Raw genomic sequence first — 18949 nt, forward strand, 5'->3', positions numbered from 1 at the left:
GGAAGTCAAATAGGGAGCAAGAGCTTCTGCAAATGTCAGCCCCAGATTCTCTTAGGGTTACATGTTGGCTACTTGTTTTCTCAAGAATTTCCCTTTCCAGCTTTTAAAGAGTGAGCACACAAACCCTGCAAGCATTTTATTGAGACAAGGCTAAGGGTACACCAGTGAGATAAAAACAATCCTGGTTCTTCACTGCTTTGCAATAAAATATTAAACACGCACAAGCTAAAGGTATATGAAAAAAAACAGAAAGATTTTGTGAAGTTCTTCATAATTTGAAAGATGAACCGATTGGATTATTATAGGTCAGCCCAGGGCAAATAAATATCTTGACCGCTGAAAGAAATGGAGAATCTGTTCCTATGCATTTCCTTTTTTTTTTTTTTTTTTTTTGCTGAACCACGCAGCATGCGGGATATCTTAGTTCCCCGACCAGGGATAGAACCCGAGCCCCCTGAAGTGGAAGCGTGGAGTCTTAATCACTGGACTGCCAGGGAAGTCCCTCTATGCATTTCCTTGGGGGACAATTAGTCTGTATTCTTTCCTTCTTTTCCTCCCTCCCTCCCTCCCATCCCCCCACCCACTTCCGTCTTATTTGTAAGAATGAATTAAAACCACACTCAGTTTTGGCTTTTGGGGTTAGGGCTTGGTTATCTAGTTGAGGGGAAGCTGTATCTTCCTTTTCGGCATGGTCATCCATTTGGTCAGCAATACCAAGTGAATGTCATTTTTTGCATATGGCGCTCGGCACAGATGGACGGGAAGGCCTTAGGAATCCTGTTTTTTCTGGCAGCCAGAGCTGGGCAGGTTAAGAAAGACTTGCAGCTGAGGACTCTGAAGGCAGCCGTGGGTGTAACCTGCCATCTGGAAGCTCCCAGGCAGATCACCCAGTCTTGCGGCTCAGCTTTCACGTCTGGCCCGTGGCTTACAGGTGCTGCTTTCCCCTCCTTTCTATTTTTTCTCTCTGTCACCTACTTCAGATCTGGGTTCTGCTCCTGTGAAGAACCACTTCCTTTGACCATCCTTCTCTGTTCTAACGGGTTGTCTTCACTCACTGAGGACCTGATTGGGACTGTCTGCATCAGAATTATCTCAGGGGCTTGTTAAAAATGCAAATTCCCAGACCTTGCCCGGACCAACTGAATCAATATGAATCAGGATCTGTCACGGGGCTGGAATCTGCATTTCTGACCAAGGGTACAGGTGGGGTATAGGCGAGCCATCACGCACTAGATTTTAAGGCCCGCCTCCCCACTCAATGCTGCTGCATTCGGCAGCATGGAGATGGAGGGCTGTGCAGAGGCTGCATGGCTCAGGGTCCATAGCTAGGTGGGCACTGGAACTCTAGTGATTCCCGCCTCTGTCACTCACCAGCTTGGACTGGTCTCTATCTTTCTAAGCTACAGATCCTTCTTACAAAATGTAAAAGGGCAAGGGTTGTACCCACCAATAGGGACACTGTGCCTGGTGTGCATTAGGTACTCAGTACACGTCAGCAAGTTATCCTCTGGTTTAGGAAAAAGGACACGAGTTTCTGTCACACTGTAAAGATGGGAAGCCCGTGCTCCAGAAGTCCTCTGACCCCCCGAACACCAGACCTGTCAGTCAAGTCTGATTTGCAGAAGCTGAAGACTGCGTGAAGTGGACCCTGAGCAGGTGGTCCCAAAGGAGAGGGGCTTTTGAGCCAAGAAAAGGAGGGAGAGGTCTGCCTAGGTCACTGGGGGAGGAGCTGGAGGGTGCTAGGGAAAGACGTCTTCCCCCATGAGGGCAGGGGAGCTGGGGAGATAAACCATATCAGGACAGCAGAGACTCCTGAATATGTTTCTCGTGCAGCGCCCCCATCCTCTCAGAGCCTGATCACGGGTCCAGCAATGCCTCTCTCTTCTGTTTTAGTAATAGAAAAAGAGGGCGGCATTGGGAGTCAGAAAATGAAGGCAAATCCCTTAGTCTAATCCTCTGTTTCCTCACTTACAGAGCGGAGGTAGTACTGCCCTCCAGTGTAATCATAAGAATCAAAATATCTGTGAATATGGTAAATTTTAAATCCCACAAATATAAGGTATTATTATTATTCCTTTTCTCTTTCACGGTTCTCCTTTTAGTTTTCTTATTAAAAAACAAAACCCTTTCCTTAACCCTGCTCTTCCCTCAAGCTACCTATCATTTCTCTTTTTCTTTCCTTTTTTTAAACCACCAACATTTGCAAAAGAGGCACAGGTTATGATTGAGATGATCACACAGTCTTGGTCTGGAGGAGCTTATGTGCGTATGAAACTGGGCAGCATAATTCCCAAGACAGGGAAGCAGAGAGGAAGGAACCTGGCTTCGGAGCAAGGTACAGTGTGTGTGCACTTCCTCGCCCGGTGTCCTGAGGCTTCATCTGTAACATGCGGATGGTGGGGACAATAATACCTGCAGGACTGCTGTGAGGACTAAAGTGTAGCACCATGGAGAGCACACAGTAGGTGCTCAATAAATGCTAGTATCTTTGTTTCACCTTCCTCCCAAACCCCAGTTCTATTTATGGAAATGATCGATAACTTTTCTCCCCAGTGCTGTCCCCAACAGTTTGGGCAGCAGTGTCCACCCCATGCACTTTGGACCAGAAGCTGAGTTCAACAAAACAAACCAACTGAGCTGTGCTACCTGTGATGGGAGCTAGGGGAGAAAGAGGAACGTGGTGCTGTCCTTCTACCGTCTGTGTGTGTGTGTGTGTACGTGTATGGGTGCGTGCGTGTGTACGTGCGTGTGTGTGTGTTTCAGGAGGGCTGAGACAGGCACAATAAAACAACCCCTTCAATCTAAGGCAGAGGTGAGCACAGAGGCCTGTGGGAGCACCAGGGGGAACACAGAGCTCAGCCTGAGGGGTCAGCCAGGAGGAGATGCCCCAGAGGCTTATGAGCACTTGGACTGTGGGGAGTGGGGCTGGGATGAGGGGAGAGAACAGGAGAGATGGAATTCTGAGAGCTAAGCCAGTAGAGCCAGCTTGAGACAACGTCTTCCCTGGAGGATCAGAATTTCCAACTCCGGAAGCTCACCTGAGAGTCTCCTTCTGACCTCAGCCCTTGCTTATTTCTTGGTGTCGCTTTTCTTTAACTACTTCAAATTATCCAAAGGGTAAATAGGTCTTTTGAAAAATGTGCTGTCTTTTGAATGACAGGGGCAGGAGCTTCCTCCATAATCATGGGCGGGGCTTGGTACGATAAGGATGTCCATGCCCAGGCCAGATGCAAGGAGGCCTGGACCTGAGTCGAGGCTGGGGGCAGCCGGGATAGGTAAAGAATAGGGGCCCAGAGGGGACAGTGGAAGACTAGAACCCTTCCTGCCCACCCGGGCACTTGTCTCCCGTTCAGAAAAGCCATCCCTGGCCAACTCACCACGCCGATGGAGAAGTAGTTGTTCATGATGTTGTACGGGACCTGGTCCCCATTCTCCACCTCCTCTCTGGGGATGACTTCCAGATGCCAGCGGTCCAGCATCACCAAGGGGCTCTGCTCAATGTCCTTCAGGATTTTTGTCAGGCTGCCCCCTTCATAACCTGTGGAGCACAGCACTGCATTTACCCCCAGAGCAGAAAGGCTAAGTTGTTGCTGATGCAACAGTCAGGGCAGGGAACCCCTTGGGCATCTGGGGCCAGGAGACTCCCCAGTGTGTCTGTGGGCCAGAGGCACTCGGGTTCCCTGGGCCACAGAGAAGGAGAGGACAATATGGAGTATTAGAAAGAAGCTGGGGTGATCTGGAAGCCAGAGTAACAGGGGTAGGGCTGGGTGCTGGCCAAAGATGGGCAGGCCTGTGTAGCTGAAGTGAGCCCTGGGGAATTGGTGGGCTGGATGGCTGGGAAGCTGCCCATGGGAGAACTAAGGATCTGTTCCAGGACTGTGTCATGATGGAGATGGACAGCACCGTAGGCAGAATTTTAAGACGGTCCCCACATTTCCTGCCCCCGGGGTATATATACCCAGCAAACCCCCAGGACCTGTGGATAAGATGGGGTAGCCACGGTCATGATTTGGTATATTACATGGCACAGCTGACTTCAAGAAAGTGAAATTATCCTGAGTGGATCTGACCTAATCAGGTGCGTCCTCAGAAAGACTGGGCTTTCCCTTAAGAAACAGATTTGAAACTTGAGAGGGATTGGAATTAAGGGGGATTCTCTTCTGCCAGCTTTGAAGATGGAGGGATCCATCGGGCAAGGAACACGGGAGGCCTCTAGGATCTAAGAGTGGTCCCAGCTGACAACCAGCAAGGAGACAGGGACCTCAGTTCTACAACCACAAAGAACTGAATTTGGCCAACAACCTGAATGAATTTAGAAACAAATTCTTCCCCCAGAGTCTTCAGAGAGGAGCGGAGCCTGTTCAGTGCCCTGATTCTACCCTGTGAGGCCCTGAGCAGAAGACCCAGTCACGCTGTTCCAGGACTTCTGACCTACAGGACTGTGAGCTGATAAATGGATGTTTTAAGCCTCTATGTTTATAATCATTTGTTACTACTACATAGTAGCAATAGAAAATTAATGTAGCAAGTGAACTGTAAGTGAGAAGTTAGTGGGAGAGAGAATCTTTTCTTTCAAATAACACTTCCATGTTCCTGCTTACCTTTGGGGCAACCCTAAAGAGTATTTTCAAGTTGTCAGGGCTCTAGTCCGCTCCTTAGGGGATGCCTCACAAGACAGCAGTACCAACAAGGTAGCTGAGGGCCTTGATGCTATCAGGGAGCACAAGGCTGTGTGAAATGTGTGCCTCGCTATGCTGCCTAGATGCCCAGAGCGTGGGGCTACAAGTTTGCCTGTCCCCTCTTGAAAAGAGGGTCCTTCCTTAGCCCAGTGTGTGGTTGAGGACCCTGGGAGCTCTGCCCACACCTGCCAGCTTCCTTCTAGGGCTGGCTCCTGCTTGCTCTGCCCCTGCCCTCCAAGCACGCACACTGACCGCTGCCGGCCTGGTCTTGGATCACGCTCGGAATTGATCTGCCACGTGGAGTCTCACCCCAATTCTGCCTGCCAGGCTGATCTGTCTGTTCCATGTGCTGACCAGAACCTCTCCACTCTCTGGAGCACGCCCAGCTCCACAGGGGCTGTTGCAGTTTGCAAGGTTCTCCTTAGCTCCTGCCCATTGCACTGTAAGCCGGCTACCATTCTGAGTTCCCCCCTTTGGTGAATTTCAAAATGAGGGCCCCTGGCCATGGGGCCCTAAGATGATCTGGACGCCCCTAGTAGCTGGCGAAGTGGCTTTTCGGTCTGCATTCTGAATCCTAATTCAGAAGATCAATAATTTGGAGAGGGGGAATTTCATGCAGAAAAATCCCTAAGTGAGCCCTACTGGGATGAACCCTGGAGGGGAGACAAAGGAGATTCCACCCTGAAGTTGACTTGTTCTACTGGGGGAGGCAGACTCGAAGCTGAGTTTCAGGCTGACAGTAAATCTAGTGAGGGGTAGACACAGGCATCGGCATGGAATGGAGGTTAAAGAAAAAGTGTGGAGTAGAGATGATCCCAGAGTTGAGTATTACTCCGTGGAATGTGATCCCTAAGAGGGAAGTTCAGCCTAGCTCTGCAGAGCCTCCCTGTAGATTGGAGCACTCGTCTCCAGGGTAAGGCCTCTCCCATGCAGACTCACCCCCTCCCCAGCGGAGACAGCGGGCCAGGTCATTTCCCGTTCCAAGAGGCAGGACAGCCACGGGTGGATGCTTTGCGAAGTTGGCCTTATCTGCAACCCGTGAAGAGGAAGAGAGAACCACATGTCATGTGATTATAGAAGGCTCAAGTTGTCTAGTTATCCCTGATCTAATGCTTGAAGCCCTCCATAGCATTGTTTGAATTCTTCTCCTGATGTGGAACTCACTACTTCCTAAAGCCATCTTTTCCATCTGCAGTGTGTTAACCACTGCAAAGGAATCTTTCAAATTGAGTTAAATCTGTCTCCCTGTAACTTTCACCTGTTTATCCTCATTTCATCCTAATTCTTTCCTTTGGGGTGAAAGCATATAGCTCAAAAACATTAGTTTGCACAGTTTTAATCTTTAATGATAAGTAGCATTTACCCCATTTATCCCTCAGACAGACCCTGCAAGGTATTATCATTCTCATGGATGAAGGAATGGAGGTTCACAGAGGGAAAGTCATTCCACAGCCAGGATCCAAACCCAGATCTCTGTGGCTCCAAGTCCATGCTCCTCCTTTCTTCAGAGGCCAGGCAGGTGCATAAATAGTAAAACAGGTGGGTCTGAGATATCAGAAAATGGTGGGGCACTTGGAAAACTGAAGATGCCTCGCCTCAAGTCATTCAGGCTCAGAAGCTTAAAAATAACACTGTGTCTAAGAAGCAAAACCCCCAGGTGTTATTTGGCACCCGGGTACCAGTTTGCCACTTCCACCACCTCCCAGACCTGCAAACACACTGATTCCTAATCCTGTCTCCCATGATGGTTGTAAAGGAACATCAGACTGAACCGTTAGAGAAAGCACATCAGAACATGTATGTTTTAATCTGGCTGTAGGTCTACAGCAGCATGTTGGCTGAGCTGGAAAAGCTGAAGGAAGCCAGACACCCACTGGGCTCCGGAGGACACCACTTACATAAACCTCAGTGCACCAGGTGCCGGGGGAGGATGTGAGGGATGTGACTGGGAAGCATGGCTGGGGGTTGAGTGGGGAGTGATGCAAGAATCAGCATCCTGCGTGAAGCTCATGCTAGGGCTGCCCCAGCAGAACAGGTGTTCATAGATGCCCCAGGTAATCGGACTCATGCCGGAAGTGGCTGAGCTTAGGCAAGACTCAGGGCTGAAACTACCACCAAGAGGGTTGAGATGGAGTAAATCACTGGACTCTCTCATTTTCTCAGAACACACAGTCCACATTTATGCCTCCCTGCCTTTGCATGTGCTCTTCCCTTTGCCTGGAAGGCCCTTGTTTGCTTAGGTCTGCCCCTTCTTCTGTGGTTCCCATCCCAGCAGATCAACCATCCTCACGGTGCTGAGGCTAGAAACATGGATGTCATTCTAGATTTTTCCTTCACACACCAATTTCTATATGCTGTCCCACATCCATTTACACATCAATTTCTATATGCTATCCCCTTAATAGCTCTCCAAGCAATCTCTCCTCTCCATCCCGTGGTGATGGCTGAGTTCTGGTATGGTATGATTCCTTCCCACTGCTATTGCTGCAGCAGCCTCCTCTCTGCCTTCTCAGTCTCCAGTGTGTTCTCCACACTTCTACCCAGGCAGGAAATCCTTGAACCATGAGCCTGATCACACTAGTCCACTGCTTTCCCTTCTGCCATGGCTCCCACCACCCCTTAGCACGCAGCGAAGCCCTTCCTGGCTCTGCCTTTCTCTCTAGCCTCATCCTTCTCATGTCCTGCCTCCCACTCGACATGTCAACCTTGCTGAAGTGCTTTCAGGGCCTTAAACCACAAGCTCTCTGCTGCTCAGCACAGAGCCCTCCCTGGTTGCCCTAGTCTGGACCTGGTGCCTCTCCAGACTGTTTCTTTAGTATCAGGGGCGATCTCATCACACTGTCTTGTAACTACTTGTTTGTTCCCCAAATGCCTTGTAACCTCCCTGGGGGATGTTCCCCAAATGTCCTGTAACCTCCCTGGGGGAACTATATCTCATTCACCATAGTATCTCCACACATATTTACTGAAGGCCAAGGTGCCGTGTTAGGTGTTCTGGCTCTAATAGCAGGCAAAAAAGCCATGGCTCCGGCTCTCATGGTACCTACAGTTGAGAGGGAGAGACAGCTATTAACAAGGTCTTCATAGAAATGATGCATAATTTCAGATTCATACTGGGAAGGAAAGGAGTGTGGTCCTGTAATGAGTTATCAGGGAAGGCTTCCCTGAGGAAGCCACACTTTGGCTGAAATCTGAAGTAGAAGCGGACCAAGCAAAGGCCAGGGGAGCAGAACAGACAGGCCCTGTGGTAGAAGGGACACTGGTGCCTTCAAGGGTCTGAGAGAGGGACTGGGTGTCTGGGTCTAGAGGGAGAGGATGGCGGTAGGAAATGAGGTTGGGTGGGCAGCTGCTAGACCACTTAGGGCCTGTGGAGCATCTGAGGAGCTTTTATCTTTATCTAAGAATCCTGGGAAGCCACTGATGTGCTCTGCACACATCACAACCCCACTGACATTCAGGAATGACCACTCTGGCTGTAGCAGGACAGCACATCAGAGAAGGGACCGAAGTGGGGCGGCGGAGAGCACAGAACAAGGGCTTCAGCCTCTCTCTCTTGAATGAATGAAAACTGTGCAGTTACTCCTTTTACCCTTGTTTTTTAATCTTTGGGCCACTAACCTGTGAAAAAGCAGATCACCTCACATGACCTTTCTGTTCTGGGCAGCGTATATCACCTGTGTCCTCTGCAGCTGAATTTTATAAAACTTATCAGCAAAGCCTACTTTCTCCTTCCGGATGGAGAGGGACCCGTGCGAGCAGCTCCAGGTACTGCAGCCATCCACCCCCTGCTGATCAGCTTCTCCTTCCTCGGCTCCCAGAGGACGCCTCCCTCCTCCCACAAACAACTCCAGAGCCCGAGGTGACAGGAGAGCGTGGGTGGCTGCTTGGCAGGGCTGTGTCCATGGAAACCAAAGTGCCTGTGGGGGAGTAGATGTGGCAGGTGTGCGGGGTGCCGGTCCCCCTCCTCCAGGTGGTCTGCTTACGACCCCTGGGGGCCCAGGCTTCTCCACCCTGTTCAGGGTCTATCCTGGCCCATCCTTGACTCCTTCCTTTCCCTCATCTCCCATATGAAGTCTGTCAGCAAATCTTGCAGGCTCCACCTTCAAAAGATATCTGACTCCTTCTCACCACCTCCTCTGTCACTACTGTTGTCCATGGCACAGTCCCCCTCCTTGGATTACTGCAGGAGCCTCCTAACTGGTCTGCCAGCTTCCACCCTTTTCTGTTTCTGTAATCCGTTGTGCCCCTGCTTTGCTTAAAACCATCCAGCATCTTGGGACCTTCCCAGTATGAAAGCCACATTCCGTATAATGTCCTACATGTCCTAGTGACTTGGCCCTGCATTATCTCTGCTTTATCCCCTGCCACTCTACCCTCACGCCCTACACCCCAGGCACGCTCTGCAGCCTTCCCACTGCCTTTGGCAGCCTGGCCTGCTCCTACCTCAGGGCCTTTGTATTTGCTGTTCCTTCCACCCTCAGGTATCCGCAAGGCTCACCCTCCTCCAGGTCTCCATGCAAATGTCAACTGCTCCTCAAGGCCTTCGGAACCACCTGGTCTTAGATTGCAACCCCACTCCCTCCACCGAGCTCCCTTTCCCCCTTTTCTGCTGTTTTTTTTTTATCACCTTCCAACACACTGTATGTTTCACTTATTTCTTTGTTTATTGCCTGTCTCTTCCCTCTAGAAAGGAAACTCCGTGAGGGTAGGATATTTGTCCTCTGTTCACTGCTGCCTCACCAGTGCCTTGAGGGGCGCTGGGCATCTGGAGGTGCACAGCTAGGATTTGGGGAATGAAGGACGAAAAGCACCGCATGGCTTGTTGCTCTGGGTCATCTCAGACTTTGATGACTGCCCTCCCCAGCAACACCCCTGGCTGCTTTCCTAGGCTTATATCCCATGTCCCAGTGTGCATCTGGGTGCTCCAGGGTTAGATCTTGAATATACCCCTTGTCCGAGAATTTCAGAATCATTCTCCATCATTTACTGGTGGTGCTGTGTCCAAGGACCCACAGATCCAGGCAGAGCTGGACTAGACCCAGGCCTCCTGATACCCAGCCTGTGCCCTCCCTACCCTCCCTATAGCCTTTTGGATCTCGGCCTACTGGACGCAGCCCACCGTGGCGCTTCTTTGCTTGCGTTCATCTGTGCTTTCGAGGTGTGCTTTCTGGGCTCCAGCTGCAGGTGTTCATCTCAAGGTGTCTTGCCCCGGGCTATGCACCAATGCTTAGTTCTTTGGCCTTTATCCAGCACCCTGGACCTGCCTGGAGTCCCAGCCCTGCTCCTTTTCCCCGCAACCCCCCATCTGGCCTGTCCTACAACTGCCTAAACCCCGGCCATGACAGCTATTTATGAAGCAAGGCCTGAAACTAAGCTGTGACATCTGTACCAGTGGGAATCCTTCCATTATCTTCTTTTATTCTTTTTTCCACCCAAAGTAGATATTTAGGCAAGCACTGGTCCAAGAGTAGAAACAAGGATGAACAAAACATGGCTCCGTTTCTCTTTCTTGTTGATTGCCTTCCTCTGACTTTAAATGTATTTAGGATAAGTCAACTGCAAAGGCCCTTCCAGCCCATTCTTACCAATGCAATCCAAAATCCAGCCAACTGTCCCATCTCCTCCGCAGGCCAAGACACGGAAGTCTGGAGTATCACGGAAAAAGTTGAGTCTGGAAGTAGAAAGGCCAAAACGGTTTTGTTTACAGGCTGACCTTTGACACTCCTTGAGTCAGAGTCCCCCGCCCGCTCCCTTCCCTGGGAGTATGTTATGACCTTGATTCCTTTGGGGGTTGAAAGGGTCACTTAATGTTATGAAACCAGAACTTAACTAAGCAATGCCATTGAGTATGAATCCCATGGAGCCATCTTTGTATAAGGAGATGCTGACTCGACATTCAACACAGAAAATGGTTTTCTAGAAATCCTCTACGATTTAGGCAGAGGAGTCCATAGTTTGCTTATTTCGACACTGATACAACTAACCCCCAGCATTCTGACTCCTCTCCGGCTCTCTCACCTGCTCTGTCCTCACGACCTCCCCTTTAAGTCAGATGCACTGAGCTGGCTGCATCCTCATCCCACCCAGACCTAAGTGGAGGGAGCATCATCTCCCCTCGGGGGTCTTAACCCTTTAGAGCAGGGCTGTTAACCTGAAGTGCACATCTAAGGGGTCTGGGAGTAGAAGCCAGAGGGCCACGAACTGGAAGAAAATGTTACACTCTTAACTTCCCTAAAGCTCTAAGTGAAATTTAGCATTTCCTTCAATTATGTATGTAGGCCACAAATCACAGAGGTATTAACAATACCTGTGACTCTGTGCAGCGGCCGAAATCACAGGTATTTCGATGTTTTACTACAGCTGTGGCAGACATTTTATATCACTTCTGCTCATCGCTGCTTTTAATTTACAATAGCTACTAGACCTGTCTCTGGAACTTGGTATATAATGTCTTAGTAAATCACATATATTCTCCTATCACAAATTTGTTTTTAAACCTTTTGATAACTGTTCTTTTCCATATAATGAGTTTCCCTGTTACTCCTACATATTTCATTGTATACATTAAAAAATATTATCTTAATATTAAGAAGCGGTCCGTAGACTTCATCAGACTGCCAAATAGGTTCCTGGCGCAAAAAAGGTGAAGAACCTCCGCTTTAGCACAGACATGACCTGTGGAGGCCTTGAGGTGGGGCTTGAGAAGCTGAAGCTCAGCATTTCCGCTTTGCCCTGCACGGTGATCTGAGAAGACCCCTTCTGAGTCACCAGCGTATGCATGGGCAAATGAACATCCCCTTCCCTCTCTTTCTCTTGCAGAATTCTGCTCTCCTGTATGAAGTGGGTTCTGAATGGAGGCTCCCTTCAGCTAGACAGCCTGTCTGATTACAGGCTGACATGTACAGCACAGAGAGATACTCAGGGCACAGTGGCTCTAGAAGTAGCCACCAGGCTTGTCATCCTGGGCAAAACCAATTGAGAATAGATGCAGTTAAGTGAGTACCGTCTGTATTCAAGTATTAAAATGCCCTAAAAGAGAGCCGGCTGGTAAAGGTATTTGTGGGCTGCCGCTCAGTCACAAGTCACAATGGAGCAGTAATTGGCAACCATGGTGACCGTGATGGTACGCGCAGCCGTACGGGTGGGCTCTATTTTGAAGTTAGTTTTACAGGTAAGTCACGGCAGAGGTGCTGAATCTACATTCGTGTTTCTTTCCCCTTTAGTGGGTCTTGCACCAACGCTGCCTTAATAATAGCTTTGTGTCAAACCAAAGACAGGGACAGAGTTCCTTTTTAGAGTCCTTACTCCAGCCCCTATTAAGGTCTTGCTGAGCCCAGAGTAGAAATGCAGGTTCAGATGTTGGGCAAAGCAGCTGTGTGTTGGAAAGCCCAGCCTAGCAGGTGCAAGTCTGAGGACCTGGCACTGAGATAGCTTTGGGCTGGCTGGCAGATGTCTCTAGTGCACTGTCTCTGGCTGGTAAGAAGGTACCAGTCTTTGGGTACCTTCCAGCCCTAATGCTGGAGGGGCCTCTGATTAGGGCTCATCATGTCCGCCACCAGCACAAGGACCGGCTCCTCCCGTAGACCTTGCGTTGCGCTGCAGAGGGGCTGCCTTGTCTCCTCTCATTGTTCCCCGTCTCCTTGACACTTTGCTGATGAGCAGGGAAATGGCCAATAGGCAAATGACAGGAGGAGAAGGGCCAGGGGGAGCTTAACAACGTCTAACTTGGATGATTCAGGAAAAAAGTGATTTCATTGAACAACCAATCGTCTTGATCCTTAAAGGCCCCCACAACAGAACATGCAGTGGAACTCTAAGTCAGCTGTACAGATTTCTGAAACACACACAGACAGTGGTAAGAAAACTCTTTCCTTCTCCCTGATAATTCAGTATGAAGATACCAGCTAACATGGCCTTGCAAATAAGTTAAAGTAATCTACCAGCCCGCCCTTCTTGTCAAGCCAACAAATGACATATGCAATTTCTCCCTCTTACAAAATCAACAACTTTTTCTGGGATAAAGTACAGGAGGCTACTTCCCAGAGTTAGCCATAACGGGTGGTCCTGAGTATCTCCAGGAGGAAGTAAGAGTAGATATGAGGAAAAGAAGAGAAAAGGAGTGAAATGGCAGGAAGGACAAGTCCACCGATGAAAGAGACAAAAAAAAAACGTGACCCCAAAAGCTATCTTCTTTAGAGATCTAAGGGTGCGGGGGAGAAATAAGAAGTAAAGATCATATCTCCATACCCTGGAGTAGGCCCCCCATTGTCCAGGTTGAAAACTTGTTTGGGGTTGAGCAGATAGTGGAATTTCCGAAGAATTCTATGGAAAAAAAAAGAGAGAGAGAGAGAGAGAGAGAGACCAAGACAGAGAAGGGGAATGTCATTGTGAGAAGTCACAGGAGGGCAAGTACCTCTGCAGCCCATTGATGGTGGGAACGTGGGTGCATTTATACCCAAGAGGGGAGAAGAGTGCATGCAGGCCCTGCAGACCCTGAAGTCCCAGGTCTGGCTGGCCTCACCCATGCCCTCACCCCATTTCAAGGTCTTCCCCAGCACTTCCAGCACTCCAGTCTCCAACCCCAGGAGTAGCACCCCTTGCACAGAGGACAGGACAGAGCAACCCGGAGAACAGAATTTCCATTCTCCTAAAGCCTTCTCCTTCACGGAGACCTTCTCCCAAATGTTCCGTATGTTCTAGGTAGGATGATTCTGCTCTTTGTGGGCTAGACAAAGGCACCAAGGGACCCTCTATGGAAAGGTCCCCCAAATCCTGGGATCAGGAGGACACGCAGGACGTGGGGTTGGGGCAGAGGAGGGCTGGGGGCAGTGACCACATCTAGGCTTGGTTTCAAGGCTCCAGCTTGAGGCTAATCAGGTCAGTTCAGGAGGGGTGCTCCGCCCCTAGGACTGGGGTGGGGGCTCTCATAATTCTTGCTTAAACCCTGCTTATTATTTTTTAAAACCTGGATTCCAGATCACCCTGCCCCAGAGCTGAACACTGGGAGGCAGAGCTGCTCTGCCCCTTGCCACCCCTCCCCTCCCCTTCTCTTGGGGCTTCCCACTGACTGGGCGTTTCCTTCACTGATGAGACGGTGCCCTGCTTTCTCAAGGGTGGGATAGGCCAGGAGGTCTCAACCAGGTGCCTCTGCCACGTCTCTTAAATCAAGAAAAGACTTGCAAGGCTGGGAAGTTAACGGACGTCTCAGAACTTGGTCTGATTCTGGGAGCCATAATAATGGCCCACGTGACAGGCCCTAGGCTAGCACTGTGTCTATTTTAATGTTCACGAAACCCCTGTGGGAGGAGAAACGATTATTACCTCCGTTTTACAGAGGAGGAAACCAAGGCATAAGGACATTAAGTCCCTTGGACCAGGTCATCAAGCGGTCTGTGGTAGGGTTGGGATTGGACCACAGGTCTGCCATGTCCACAGCCCCCTTGGTTACAGTTGGCCTAGCCTCTCCATCTCGGAAAAGAAGAGAACATACCTTTCTCCTTGTCTCCCTCCACTCTTGGGGTTCACCAAAACCAGCAGAGGGTGGGTACCCGGGGTGGGGATGATCTTATACTTAAAAGGCAAAAGAAAAAGAAATTAGCTCTGTTTCAGCCAGTAGGAAGAATGCGATGAGAGTGGATGCTAAGGCAGCTCCTGGGAGAGAAGCAGTTCCAGGCACGGAGGAGAGGAGGTCAGGAGGCAGTAAGGTGCTGGTCCACTGGCTGAGTTTTCTGAGGGATTAAACAGCTGAGTGTCTCCAGCCTAATGGCCTTTAGGTAGTGTTAATGGTGACAAGCGTTTGAAGTTGGGATCAGAGATGGGGCAATGGCATTACAACTTCAAATTACTCACAATGGTGTGGCACGGTGCCCACAGCACGAGATTAGATTTTGTGAGGGATACAACTGATTATGATCTTAAAAGCCAGGGCCATCGGCCTACACGTAAATAAAGTAACAGCCATGGAGTTAACTATACTTCCACCCCAGTACCTTCCATATCCACATTTCCAGCCCCCATTTTCCTCCTGAGCTCTGGTTCCACATTTCTCACTGTCCAGGGGGTACATTCAGCCAGATGTCTCACCAGAACACGCTCCAAACCTGACCTATCTTCTTTCCCCACAAAACTGGCCCTGTCTCCTGGCTACTGTTACTACTCATCCAGGCACACAGGGAAGACCCTGACCTGCCAATTCTTCCCCTGGAATGTCTCTTTATCTCCAGCAGCTGCCACAGTGCCCACACTGCTCGGGCCTTGCCCACCTCAGGGGAAGTCCTGTATGCTGCCCCCATGCAGTTCCTTCCCAGGACATCACTAGTCATACCACTCCTGCTCAGAAACCTTTAAAGACGTCTCGTTACCCAGAGGATAAAATCCAGATCTCCTAAGCTGGCATGCAAGGCATTTAAGTGCAGCCCCAATCTACTGTTCTCTCTTAATTACTCTAACCTTCACTGCAGTTCCAGCCAAGCCTGGCTCGTACCTTCTAGGGAGTTAATTCCCACCCTTTGGGGCTGCTCACACTGGTTTCTTCTCCTCCTGAATGCCCACTTCCTTCTTTGCAACCTCTTAAAAAAGAACTCCTCATTCTCAGGGCCCGATTCAAGAGCTACTGCCTCTATGAAGTTTTCCTTGATCATTGCAACGAAAGCTATTGCACTTGAAGCATATATTGGTTTGGCCAGAAAGTTCGTTCTGGATTTTCCATAAGGTCTTATGAAAAACCAGAACCAACTTTTTGGCCAACCCAATAATATCTTCTGGGTTTCTTTTGTTATCATTTATTTGTATATGTCTTTATTTTTTATTTTCTCAGGTAAATATCACAAAACATCAAATGGATTTTAATGCCTCAGGAGCAGGGCGTGTGTGTGTATAACCTTTCTACCAAGGGCCCCATTGCCCCAGATACAAGAGTGGGCACTCGATAAATACCTGTATCTTCAGCAGAAGGACACACCGATAGAGATGCAGCTTTGCTCCATATTCACTATCTAATGCCTACTTTTCCAGATTGCACGCTAAAAATTCACCAAACACAGGGCCATATTGTTTGAAATGGACAGCAGCATCCTTTATAAATTTTAGGAATTTTCTCATCTGCCAAGAGTGATTATTTGTGTGAAACCCAGAAGCATCTTGGAGCTTAAGGAGTAATTCTTTATCTCTGGGGGTGATATCCAAAATGTTTTAACAACCTGTATAGCATGGGCACTGCCCAATCAGAACAGATGCAGGATAACCAGATAGATGCCAGCTGTAAACAACTGACATACCTGCGCCGTGTGTGTGTGTGTGTGTGTGTGTGTGTGTGTGTGTGTGCGTGCTCCATCTGACTTTCTCCCTTTCAAGGTGTCTAGAGCTTTCCCACATTAAGCACCATTGCTTATGTTTTACACTCATCTACATGTTCTCATTGAATCTAGGAGCATCTATGGGAGGTGGGCAGTGCAGGGATTGCTACGCCCCCCCTTTCAAACAAGGAAACTTAAGGTTCAGAGGCAGAGGAGAAGGCCCCAGTGTGCTATTTCCTTTTCTGGTACTTGTTCTACCTCACCAGGCTGCCTTTCCTGCATTCCCTGGAACTTTGTGAAAGGCACAAAGAAAAGTTCATTGGTGGATCCAGCTAAAAAAACGAGTTCTGAAATATACGTTTAAGGATGAAGAAGAACTTTTGGATCTAGTTAACTCTGTTCTGGCAGATCACGTTCTGCAGACAGCTTGGCAGTCCTGGAAAACCTACTTGTCTACCTTTAAGTCACATTCTTGTTATTATTCAGGGAGTATGCATAATGAAGTTCCATGCACTGTGTTCCTAAAAAGGTGATAAAGCCAGTTCGGCCAGCCACGGGATCAACCAACCTCCCTTCGCACCACTTGCCTACAGTGTGGTTGTCAAAGGTAACCCCAGAGGCTGGAAATACAGTGTCCTGTGTGATATAATCAATCAGATAAGAAAGCAGATGTTGAGATGTGTTTCTCTAGAAGCCAAATCCTGTTCTCCCCTCCACAGCCTTGGACCAGCTTAGAACGAGTGAGTAGATTTGGGGCTTGCCGAGGTACCTGCGTTACAAGTTCGTCCTTGGCTGACACGCTACCGTCAGACTTCCCATCTTGCCTGTCCTATAAAAGAGAGGAAAGACAAGCATCTTTTGAAAAACAAAATGCCTACTACAAAAAAGGAAATCAGAAGAAAAACAAATGGTTAATATAAAGGAAGAGAATAGAAAACCAATATAGTGTAGGGAGGAGTTTTTCAAAGTGGGACTTTGGACGTAAAAAAAGAAATGTTCCCTTTGGGTTTCTCAAGGACTCTCCAGGCAGTTGTCATCACTTGCCCTGACTTTAACTTCGAGACACTGGAAGGGACACAGTGTTTCAGAGGAAACACTGAAATGGGCAGAAATCTACTTTGTTGATTTAGAAGCCTGAGCTTTGAGAAGCAAGGTTTCAGATCTGGTTTCTCTGTTAAGCACTACCTAAATGATGTAATCCTAAGTCATATGTCCTATTTTGTTTGTTTGTTTTTTCAATGTTTATTATTCATTTCATTGAGGTTTAATGTCACATATAGTAAAATGCTCAAATTTAAATCTACAGTTCTGTGAATTTCTGCATACGTATATGCCCTCGTAACTACTGCCTCTTCCGGCGTAATTCTGTTGTGACTCCTGACACCTTATTGGTTTTGCCTGGCTTTTGAATTTCATATCAATGGAATCATAGACCATATCTTTTCTGAGTCTAGGTTCTTTTGTTCAGCATTATATTTTGGGGATTATCCATATTTTTGCATCTAAGCATGGTTGTTTTCCATTGCAATGCAGTATTCCATTATACTAATCTGCCTCAACTTATTTACCTATTCTCTTGTCAGTGGTCATTTAGCTTGCTTCCAGTGCCTGACTGTTATGAATAAAGTTGATAGGAACATTCCCGGACATGTCTTCTGGTGGAATAAAGGCTCGTATTTCTCACGGGAGGGCAATTATTGAGTCATAGTTTGTGTATTTCCAACTTAGTAGATACTGCCAAATAGTTTTTAAAGTGGTGGGTTTTTTTCTTTAGTTTTTAATAAGAAAGAAGATGGTCAAGTCCAGGGTGAGATGTGAGGAATCAGTGGAACTCAGCAGCATCTTTAACATGGAAGGAGGACAGTTAAGGTGTTTGGTGCCTGGCTTGAAAGAGGGGTCTTCAACACAGGAGACAGAGAAAGTTTCAGATGGGGATAAATAGAGTTTACGTTTGCATCTTTCATGTCCAAGAAGGGCTGTGACACCCAAGTGGAAATCTTCAAGGCAGAGGGAGGTCCATGTTTGGACACAGGAGACAGGGTGACAGGGACAAGGGAGGCCTGGGAAGCCTAGCTGTGCACAGGTGTTCACTGAGGTTCCATATATGTGATCTGCCTGCAAGGTGCTTAGAATGAATGCACTTTCCTTGCTGGGCCATTTCAGAGCATTCTGGGTGGCCAGCGGTTGGAATCATTTTAGTCAGGGAAGTTTTCCCGGACAATCTGACTGTGCAGCACTGACCTCTTTTAAACTTGGGCTGAAAACACAAATCCTAAGAGTTGCTGAGGGAGCCCTCGGAGGGGTGTGACTGTCTGAATGCTGCCTGCATCTGAAACATGAGCTGGGGTTGCAGGGGAGCCAGAGCCCCATCGGGGTGGCAGCACTTACCCGGGTGATGGGGCATATTGACGTGGGCAGCAAAATATGGTCTCTGAGCTCCCCACCGTCACACAAAGTTGACAATTCACATTTGCGGTGAAACTGGAGGAAAAAATGAAGATGAGAGTTAAGTGAAAGTGATCAAGGAAATGTCAAGTGTGAGGGTTCAGAAATTTACTAGGGAGGCAGGTTGCCTAGTGCTCCTCTAAATCCTGATGCACTGCTGGCTTTCACAGTAAAGTAGAGAGAGAAAGAGTGCGTGTGTGGTGTGTAGTGTGTACCGGTGTCTGTGGTGTGTAGTGTGTACCGGTGTCTGTGGTGTGTAGTCTGTACCGGTGTCTGTGCTTGGTTATGGGTGCCAAGTCTGCTGTGGGCAGAGAAAGGAGACCAAGTGCTGCCCATGGCAGCTGGAGCAAAACGGTCCCGAGCAGGCCTGTGGCCTGTCTGTATAGCACCCCCACGTGGATTCCAGAGCCCCCATGGGATATTTGCTCCCTACGCTCTGAGACACTGGAAGGAAGGAGATCTTGTTGAACAAACCCATGAGAGGCTGGAGATGAACCCCATGACTCGACCTCTGCATTTTAAGAGTTCTGC

General features: G+C 48.7%; 1 protein-coding gene across 3 annotated transcripts in view; it reads right to left on the bottom strand.

Moving 5' to 3' along the window:
* Positions 1-18949, bottom strand: part of DGKG (diacylglycerol kinase gamma) — a 133191-nt gene that overhangs the window by 96579 nt on the left and 17663 nt on the right. For all 3 annotated transcript variants that reach the window (XM_060150242.1, XM_060150239.1, XM_060150241.1), the window contains exons 7-13: positions 18362-18454; positions 16743-16802; positions 14170-14249; positions 12927-13001; positions 10265-10350; positions 5619-5708; positions 3378-3538 (exon numbers count right to left, since the gene is read on the bottom strand). In XM_060150242.1, coding sequence (XP_060006225.1) covers positions 3378-3538; positions 5619-5708; positions 10265-10350; positions 12927-13001; positions 14170-14249; positions 16743-16802; positions 18362-18454 — 645 coding nt within the window. The remainder of the gene's footprint in view (positions 1-3377; positions 3539-5618; positions 5709-10264; positions 10351-12926; positions 13002-14169; positions 14250-16742; positions 16803-18361; positions 18455-18949) is intronic.

This window comes from Lagenorhynchus albirostris, chromosome 5, assembly GCF_949774975.1.
Source record: "Lagenorhynchus albirostris chromosome 5, mLagAlb1.1, whole genome shotgun sequence".
Lineage (NCBI taxonomy): Eukaryota > Metazoa > Chordata > Mammalia > Artiodactyla > Delphinidae > Lagenorhynchus > Lagenorhynchus albirostris.